Below are 10470 nucleotides of genomic sequence, written 5' to 3'. Positions count from 1 at the left end.
TTTTGCTTTATATGAATTTATTTTTAAATATATATCGGAGGAGACAGTACACTCACCAGTTTCATAGTATCATATATAAAAAGAATGACACAACAAAGAAAAAATGCCTACTTCATTGAAGACCTTCTAATAATCTGTTTTCATAACAGCAAGAATGTTGTCTTAATAATAATAATAATAATAATAATAATAATAATAATAATAATAATAATAAGAAATAATAATAATAATAATAATATTGTTTCCAGTCTAGTAATTGATGACATAATATGTCAGTTATGAAAATGATAATGCTCCAGTAAAGCCATAGATGACATTGCTGTTAATATGATATTATTCTTCGTATCGTAGCCATTGATGACAATATGTGTCGAATATGATATAATTGAGGAATTCTAGCTAGGAGTTTCAGTAAAATTATGATGTCAAAATGAAAGCTTTGTTTAGTCTTGTGAGTTATCGTATTGAAGGATGATAAATATGATTTTATTTTTCATGTCAGTCTGTGTTATTACCCCTCACTTTTTTCGTAATATTAATTTCCCATAGGCCTCTGGGAGTTATTCTTACTGTTAATGCAAGTGTACCACGTGACTAAGAATTTTGTTCTGTTAAATAGGTAACGTAACAGTATTTCTAACAGTATAAAATCTGGTCACGTGGTCTATTTTCTAAATAAAATGGCCGCCATTTTTCTCTTGATTCATTCTTATTTTCGACGGTAGGGCCTAGGGCATCACCAAAGTAACTACGACTCTCTTAAAATTGAGTTCTTTGCACCCTAGAGTTCTTTTCGCGTATTAAATATCTTTTGTTGAATATTCAAAAAGTAAACATCCGTTTTCAATGGAAGTTATTGTAATGTGAATAATTTTTTTGTTAAACTGGAACGATTAAAGCATGCAACAAAGGATTATTTAACATTTTTTTACCAGTGAAACGTTACAGATAGAGATGGTTGACAGACATCTGTAGGATATCATCGTTATTTTGTAAATGCACTTTGTCAAAAACCATGCGCAGAATATTCTGGATACGGAAGGATCAGATTTCACAGATCATAACCTTATAAATGGGTTAGTATTTTGTTTTCTAAATAAAACACCGCTTATTGTATGTTTTATGACTGGTAGATATCATCCCTTGCTAAATAAATAAAAGAAAAACAGCTTCTCGAGTAGGCCTACAGCACACTTAAAACTTGAAAGGTAAGGACAGTTTAGTTATTGCTACTCTTGGTTTATTTTTATTACAGTTAGACTTTAATTTAGTTTACAAATTCAGATCATCACAGTATTTGTTCGGGGTAATAAAATAAATAACACATGGGTTTGTGGGTAACAGTAAAAATGTTATCCCTCGTAAAAATACTGTTACCCTCGGCTACGCCTTTTCCTATGCACATATAATTTTTTTCTGTCATCAGCTCTTACTGGCGATTTGGGCTGGCAACCAACTTTCAGTCGACAGATAATAAGTGGCACATATTGTGTAAGATGACAAGGTCTAGGAGAATCTATAAAGTTTTCTCATTCAGTTGGTATTACAAGATGTAAAAACTGGTGTTATAATCTTGAGTGTACAGCATTTTTTTGTAATATTGATAATGAGCTATAGAAAAAAGGTATGTATCTAGAACTATGCAATTGCAAATATTTATATATTTAATTGGAATGTTTATGTTACATCTGAAAGAAATAGAAGCGGGGTAGGTGTCTGCGCACATATAGGCTGTTCAAGGCAACCTTTAGAACTGAGGAATAGTGCACGTTGCCGCCACAGGTCCGAAGTCAAATATTTTTTTTTTCTTAGGTATTCAGCAAAAAAACAATACATAGTATACAAACAAAAATTTTACCAATATAGTCACAAAACAATATTTATGACTGTTTATATATTCCGTTAATAAATATATATAAAACACAAGCTTCTTTATTGTGGTTATGTCACTTGTACATGATTAGTTATAAAGATTTTCGACAGGTTATATGGCCCTATATAAACAGTTGTTTGTAAATATAACCCGAACCGCTAGTCGAGGGTTATATTTCAAACAACTGTTTATATATGGCCTTATAACATGTCAAAAATCTTTATAACGAATTTGTAATTGAGCAAGCATCATTTTTTAATGAAAAAAGTGAGTTTGCTTCATAAATTGATAGCAGCCGTGTATTTAAAACTTTATAACTAATAATATAAACGTCACGATTATCGAATGAAAAGTGACGTTACAAACGTGCAGTATTATAAATTAATACATAGAGACCATGCAGTTCTTTTTCGCAAATATATAAAATGAATAACTAATGTTCGCGAATATGATTGCATTTTTACATATTAAGAAAGCATGGAAGTCACAATCTATATATGTTATCTTTAAGGAGAAATTGGAGACAGACGTTGATAGGCTATTATTGTGCCTGCCTAGTTTATGGTTGTAACAACTATCATTACAAAACGTCTATCTATGTTTAAATGGTATTTCTACTAATAGGTATCGATCATTCTATATTTAAATTTATTAAAGTGGAAACACTGACTAGAATTCGTTATATGTTCTTGCCATTGTTGAAGTACACAAGTCAATAAGTCTCTGTTTAAAGGATTCGAGAAACATTTTGATGCCACCAATTTCCTGAGGTATCCAAACAAATTCAAAACCATACCTACACAGAACATGTTTTACTTTAGTGACCCAACATATTCGAGCTACTTTGTCTAGAGAATTCAGCATTAAATAACACTGTTTTAGATATCTAGATATAGGTATGGTCAAAAGGTTTCAAAACATCTTATGCAGTTTGTCATATACGAAATACTTAAGGTCAATCTACCATATCCTCCCTTAACCATAGCTGAATTTGTAGTTTTTGGGTTGTTATTTTTACAAATTAAAGTTTTCGACAAAAGTCTTTACAAACTAATTCAATATTGTGACTATATTCAGAACCCCATATTCGTTACAAATAAAAAAATATATAAAAAATCTCAGATCTCACCGAGCCAAAACTTTTATTATCTGTAACTTTAGAAATAACTAATTCAGTTTTACTTAAGGTAAAAGAAAAAAAAAGAAAAATAGTGACCATGCAGAAAATACATGTTCGTTTGGTACTTTTGTCGCGTTCACGTCACTAATTAGTTAATTGAAATAACCATATCTTTCCTTGGAACAAATGCTCTTACTCCTCATATCATTTTGTGGTTTGACTTATTTCAATTATTTCAAAAAACGTATGGCATGGAGGCTGTGCATTACGTTATATCTTTTTGCACGTTGATATTCGATTCGAATTTCTGTTTTTCTGACAGAATATTTAAACTTCATTACGACAAATTTTATATACTCTTGTCAGTGATGCGTGTTATCACAAATTAAAATCAAGCTTATCACATATAGATAATATGTGATTATAGCAGCAGACTACATATGTTTTGTGTCCTTTATTATCAAAATGAATGAATTTAGCTATTTGCTATCTCAATAGGTTTTGTAAAAGCAGTATAATGAATCATTGCATTTACTGATTCCATGTTACCCAAATAAATGCGCCTCATCAACGTAAAACTGTTTGTTTTGGTTTTAGTTATATAGCATGTTACTTTTAGATCATTTCAGCCAAAACTCTTTTCATAAGATGTTTTTGATTACCTACACCAACTGTATACAATGTTTCAGTAACAATATAGATACTATTGTCGTTAATGGCGACATTATTAGCTTGTGTTATAATTCAGGTGCAGGCAGTAATATAATATATCAAATGCGGTAATACTGCTGCAGTCTAATCAGAAAATCTGTTGCCCGAGAAAAATAAGTGTCCAGCATTAATGTAACAGCCAAACTTCACCTTCACATATAAAGACAAAATAGCATGATGAATATATTATATCATTTTGATTTATTTTCAACATAACAATGCATCATACACTTGAGTTATTATAAAAACATAATAAATATTAAAAACATAGAGCATCTATAACAATGTTATCTGAAACATTAAAAGCACATTTCGTCATATTAACTTCAACCTTAAAAACTGTATAAACATTAAAACATTTTCTTATACATTCGTATACGCAATTAAAATTTCTTATAAAGGTAGTGCTCAACTTAAATTTCTTCATAGCTTTTTAAATTTCTTTTTAAAATATTAACGTCTCACTAAATTCTCTTAAAATAATGATAAAATATTTAAACAAAAGTCAAATCTTAGCACTCGGAAGACGCTAGTAGATTTCTTAAAAGCTTAATACTTTACACCAACTCTGAATCTTACATTTATGAAACATTATTTTAAAGCCCCATATATAATACTAAATAACAACATGTAAAACTTCTTGAAAACATTTAACAAGTGTAAGAACTAATATAACATGTATCAATACGTCAGTCACTTTAGAACTATGCAAATCTATAAACTTTGATTATATAGTAGAAATAAGTAAAAATATGATAACAAATAAAGGCACATAACTGGTTTAAGAATATACAAACTTGCAATTTCAATCCATAGAAAAATTATAAAACGCGGTTTAAAATACAGTGTCTGCAAAATATCTTAATGATGAGACAGAACGATCTAATATCGCTTACAGGTACCAGCTATAACAAATCTGACTCTGAAGGAAGGATACTATCTTGTAATCATATTTCATTATTAGATTTGGAGCACGTTAGATGATTAGCACGCGAAGAAAATTTACAGAACAATAAAATTATAAAAAATGTTTAAATGAAAATAATGGGCACAATAACATTCACAAAAATTTGTACACTGTATTGATTCCAGTGTAATATATCAATTGGTACTGATATATTTGATTCACCTTTATATAAAAATACAACTTCTTAATTAATGAACCTTTATATATAGAAATACAACTTCTTAAAATGACATGAAAAGTGTCTGTTTGTTAATTATTTCACTTTAAAATGATGATAAAAAAAAATGTAATTGCTTCAATATACCGTGTTTAAGATAAATTAAAATTTTCTAAAATGGTATCAGATGCAAAAGGGCGGCATCATCGCCATATAAAACAAAGCTTATCTTGCTTCTGTCTAAACTAGGATCTCGCTGAATTAAACATAAACATTGAATCACTCTAGTTAGTATCCTGTACAGGTAAAGGTGGAAGTGACATTTCTGATACAACTGAGATATTATCATCGATGTCTTGCACGTTAGGTCCAGGGGAGACAAATCCATCCGCCGATAGATTACGGGAGGTAACTGTGCTATCTTGAGCGGACTGAGACAAGCCATCAGTTGTTTCCCTTTGAGATTGAGTATGTGTGTTATTTTGACAAATGTTAGATGTGACCCCAACTCTATCAGAGGAAGTAGTTGAAATCGGTGCAACTGCTGAAGGAAGACTATCAGTTTGGCCTGGCAAATTGATACCAGCATTATTGTCATTGGTACCCGAACTATTTCCGGCAGTATTGAGTAAAGCCGGGTTTAAAGTTTGTAAGGAATCAGTTGTACTTTGAGCTACAGATATTGGCCGTCTGCCGGCTGAATGAGTGATTGCTTGTATATTACGTAAGCTACTTGTCATCATAAAATGTGTGTTTGCAATCGTATCTGTTCTCTCCCGTTGATTTCCTTGAGTTTGTTCTGTTTCAGCTGCCTGATTATCAGCCATATATTCCCGGCGACCTGGTAGACGTTCAGAGGGGTTCACATTTGGATCTATTTCACTATACTGTGGTGGGGGTGACATTGGGGATGAATAAATCTCCCCGTAAGCTGGAGGAGCCGGTCCGTCAAGGTAACTCCACCCACCTCCAAAACTAAATGGCTCGACACGTGCCATACCACGGTGTAAATGGGGGTTCCTCCGCATCTCTTTCGCTTTCTTGGCCTGTATATAGGTATATACCATTGTCATTACAACAATGATAAAAACAACAGAGCCGATAGAAGCACCAACAATGGCCAGCATATTGACTTGTTGTTCATCATCTTCCTTGTCAAGTAGACTTGCTGAAATTACAATAATACTATCAGTATGTTATGCCGTCTTTATATTATGCCTTACAATAAAATTTCTTTCTTCTTTTCCAAATGATAAATAAACTTGTCAAATGGTTATAGTCCAGTCATTTATTATTGTAAAATGTTTCCATAAAACTCATATACAAAACAATGTTATATAAATATCAATAGTTTAACACTTAAAAAAGCTTAAACTAACATAAGCGGAGAAAATAATTCAAATCTGCTCTTTTGGTTTTATTGTGAGCAATTTAGGTTAGTTTGGAACAGTATTTGTGTATATTATTCGAATTTGACAATGTTATCATTTTCAATGTTTTCTCTTGCAATTCTACTTTATACAATAACTGACGGTTGGATTAGGTTTTGAACTCTAAAATGCTTTATCCGTTGAAGTCATAAGATAAGCAAATTATTTTTTTAATTATTTCCTTGCTTGAAATCATTGAAACGGTGGAAGTTTAAAGTACATTATTATTGTTGAGAATGCTATAAACTATATTGTGTAGATGTTATACACATAATGTATGATTAACAAAATCTAATTAATCAAAACAGCACATTGTATAAAAATACCAATATAATCTTAAATGAAAATACAAAAAGATTTGAATTCTAAATCGCGTCCACGAATATGCACTCTTATTTGGATCTCTTATTTATGTGCAAATATATATGTCATTACATTGCTGTTTAAGGGGCATATGGAATTTTGGCTAGCCTGGTGTAACACACTTAATGCAACACCGAGGATCAACTCCACCTTACTTGCTGGAGATCAAAGTTACACAAACTCCAGTACTTCGATCTTGTGTAAGCATAAACTACAAGAAAGCCACTTGTACCACGTGGATCAAATATCTCATAAGCCGACTCGAATTTGTCATTAGCTTCAATCTTGATTTCGAACACTTTTTAACAACACCAATTAAAGTCATGTAATTCAGACCAAAACACTCGTCACATTTATCATGTCATCGTGGTAAAATCATGACTGCGAGTAAAAACCTAGCCAACAGTTAAATTTTACTTCACATTTGAGCCGCGTCACGACAAAACCAACATAATGGGTTTGCGACCAGCATGGATCGAGACCAGCCTGCGCATCCGCGCAGTCTGATCAGGATCCATGCTGTTCGCTATCAGTTTCTATACTTGTAATAGAATTGGTAAGCGAACAGCATGGATCCTGATCAGACTGCGCGGATACGCAGGCTGGTCTGGATCCATGCTGGTCGCAAACCCATTATGTTGGTTTTGTCTTGACTCCGCTCATTTGTATAATACACGAGTCAATTGTAACGGCGGCTATCAAATACACGGGAAATTGGCTGTACTTTGATATCAAACCCCTGTTAAAGGGGAGATGATAAAACCTCTGCTTTCACACTGAGAACACTTTCTGCTACCTGGACATAAAACAAAACAATTGACCCTGCAAGCGTGTGCAACTTAGCTATTTTCCTTCGCTTTCCTAATGGCGGGGCGTTGTTACCATTGAATTGTGCATAAACCTAACAAAAGTTAATATTAAAATGATAAATCTTACATCTTGGACCTGACTTGTAGCGTGCCTTAAATCCTTTTGCTGGTAGACTATAATCCGACTTGAATGAGACAGCCATGTAGTTGCCCGTGCTGACAAACGACGGGTTATCTCTGCCACAAAATTTGCCTAGAGAGTCTGCCGACACATTGTAACCTACAAATAACAAAAGTCCCGTTAATTCAACCATTTGTACCATATTTAGGGAACTAACGACTCTTCTAGCTTAATTATTATTATATTTTTATCAATTATATTTAAAGTTATATTTTTCGATAAAAAACCAGTTGGAACGATATTAATAAATCTATAATCAAATCATACATGCACGGACTTTTTATGAATTACAACACAAACAACAACAACAACAACAACAACAACAACAACTGAAAGCGTAACTGCATCTTTCATTTCCGCCATTTTGACGAGCTTTATTTCTATTTTAAAAACCTGACTGGTATTAATTACTAAAGTTTTGAACTAGCCATGTTTCTACGCGACAAGGATATTTCACGTGTAATATAACACACGCGGTTTACTTGAAAGCAGTAATTACTTCAAAAATCAATCTGTCGCGACTTGTATTTTGTTACGTGATATCAGGTTAATATGAAATAAACGATCATGATGTTTACAGAACAAGAGTTGTCAAAGAATTTAATACGAGCTACATTTTAATTACCATTGTTTTTTAGTACTAAAACAAAAATCCTATTATAAAGTGAACATTGAATTTTACCAGCAACGCTTTCGACTTACATGTATATGTACAAAAATAATGCTGATATGATTACAAAATGTACTTTCCATATAAAAGATTGGAATAAACAATTACGGGTTGTGAGTGACGTCGTCGCTAAGTGATTGGCGGTTTGGGCTAGTATTCGAAGCACTGCCGACCGCGTGGGTTCAAACCCCCGTCAGAAAATTTTCACGTATTGCTACACAATCGAACTAAAATAATCTGTTTAAACTAATTTGGGGTAAGTAAACATTTTGTTTCTATAATAGCGCTTACAATGAACAAACCATGTTTCACGTCGGCAAAGATCCCCCACAAATCATTATCGTAACTGGAAACATGTATCGCGTCCGGCAAACATATCAAAACTATGGCCCTAACTGATAACATAACACTCTGCATTATTACGGACCAGAAAACATGTACAGTGTTTGGTAAAGAGAACAAGTTATCGCTTCCTTTATATCATGAACGCAATAAGATGGTACCGGATTTGGCATTAGGATCACCCTGTAACGAGCTCATTATTCTATACATGCAGACTAGCACATAAAAACTGCGTCTTACCACGCCCATTGACATATATCATTGAAACATGTACCATCATGTACGGCATACATATATATATCATTGAAACATGCACCACGCATATCGTACATATATCATTGAAACATGTATGTCCGGCATGCATATATCATTGCAACTTGTACCACGTCCATCATGCATATATTATCGAACCATGTACCACGCCCATCATGCATATATCATTGAAACGTGCACCGCGCTTGTCATAAAAATATCATCGAAACATGTACCGCGCCTATTATACATTATATCATCGAAACATGTACCGTGCACGCCCAACATACATATATCATTTAAACATGTACCACGCCCAACATGCATATATCATTTAAACATGTAACACGCCATCATACATATATCATCGAAACATATACCACGCCCACCATACATATATCATCGAAAGTGTACCACGCCCACCATTCATATATCATCGAAAATGTACCACGTCCACCATACATACATAATCAAAAATGTACCACGCCCACCATTCATATATCATCGAAAATGTACCACGCCCACCATTCATATATCATCGAAAATGTATTAATGTGTTTCAAATGTATTAATGCAAGCTTATTAGATAAATGCTGAAAAAAAGGTTACCGTCGAAAACTTCACCGTGGTCATACACACAGCTAGCATGGTATTCTATTTCTGCATCAGTTATTTCCATCCTTATAGCATCTGTTATATTAGAAGCTTCAATCCTCCATTCACACTGCTGGTTACTATAATAGAAATAGAAATAATTTGATAGTGCAATATATTCGAGTATTTATACATCAGTTTTCAGTCCTTATATAGAGTGTGATGACAAGTTACTTATTAAATGTTAATGTACCTAACTATGTATCACATACCTCAATAAGTACCACATATCTAAATATGTACCACATTTCTTAATATCTACACACACCTCAGTATATACCACATACCTCAATGTGTACCACATATCTAAATATGTACCACATAATTATCTCAATATCTACACAAACCTCAATATGAACTGCATACCTCAATATGTACCACATACCTCAATATGTACCACACATCTCAATATGTGCACATATATCAAAATGAACCACATACCTCATTATGTACTACATATCTAAATATGTACCGCATATTTCAATATGTTCCACATATCTTAATATATACTACATACCTCAATATGAACTGCATATATCACATTATGTAATGTCTTTCATCTACACGTATTTTGTGATAAAGGCTGAAGTAAACAATCTTAAAGAACACTGAGTTTTTAATGTGAAGTCCTTATACCCAGAGCTAATGATAGTTTTAATATAAAATATATGACGAAAAGTAGAGGTTAACACATTTAATACAAGTAATAAATGTAACTTGAAAGGGTTAACGAACTTTTAATATAAGTATGGCAATTAGATTCTCAATTAGTTTGATTAAAATAAAAAAATGTCTAATTATATGATTTCAACGTTGACTTTTATGAAATTTCGCATCGTATTTGATAGTTATGTAATTAAGATTCAGATCAAGCAGATTCTAGCTTCTAGGATTTTAAAGCCATAACTAAAGATTTAATACGATGTAACTAACCATATAGA

General features: G+C 32.6%; 1 protein-coding gene across 1 annotated transcript; it reads right to left on the bottom strand.

The window, feature by feature from the left end:
* Window positions 1–3885: 3885 nt before the first annotated feature.
* Window positions 3886–9603, bottom strand: LOC132712935 (uncharacterized). Its single transcript, XM_060695370.1, has 3 exons — window positions 9485–9603; window positions 7558–7710; window positions 3886–5996 (listed from the first exon to the last, which is right to left on the bottom strand). Exons 1-3 carry the CDS (start codon window positions 9552–9554, stop codon window positions 5113–5115), a joined length of 1107 nt encoding a protein of 368 aa, XP_060551353.1. The 5' UTR covers window positions 9555–9603; the 3' UTR covers window positions 3886–5112.
* Window positions 9604–10470: the final 867 nt, after the last annotated feature.

Source organism: Ruditapes philippinarum, unplaced genomic scaffold, assembly GCF_026571515.1.
Source record: "Ruditapes philippinarum isolate M1 unplaced genomic scaffold, ASM2657151v2 ctg848_1_1_1_1, whole genome shotgun sequence".
Taxonomy (NCBI): Eukaryota; Metazoa; Mollusca; class Bivalvia; order Venerida; family Veneridae; genus Ruditapes; species Ruditapes philippinarum.
The sequence above is the reverse complement of the archived record's forward strand: the minus strand, read 5'-3'. Positions and strand labels throughout refer to the sequence as shown.

Coding starts and splice junctions, on each gene's coding strand:
- LOC132712935 (XM_060695370.1), bottom strand. CDS start 9,554: ATGGAAATAACTGATGCAGAAATAGAATACCATGCTAGCTGTGTGTAT. Junction 7,711..9,484: donor CCACGGTGAAGTTTTCGACG/GTAACCTTTTTT, acceptor TGTTATTTGTAG/GTTACAATGTGTCGGCAGAC. Junction 5,997..7,557: donor CTACAAGTCAGGTCCAAGAT/GTAAGATTTATC, acceptor TTGTAATTTCAG/CAAGTCTACTTGACAAGGAA.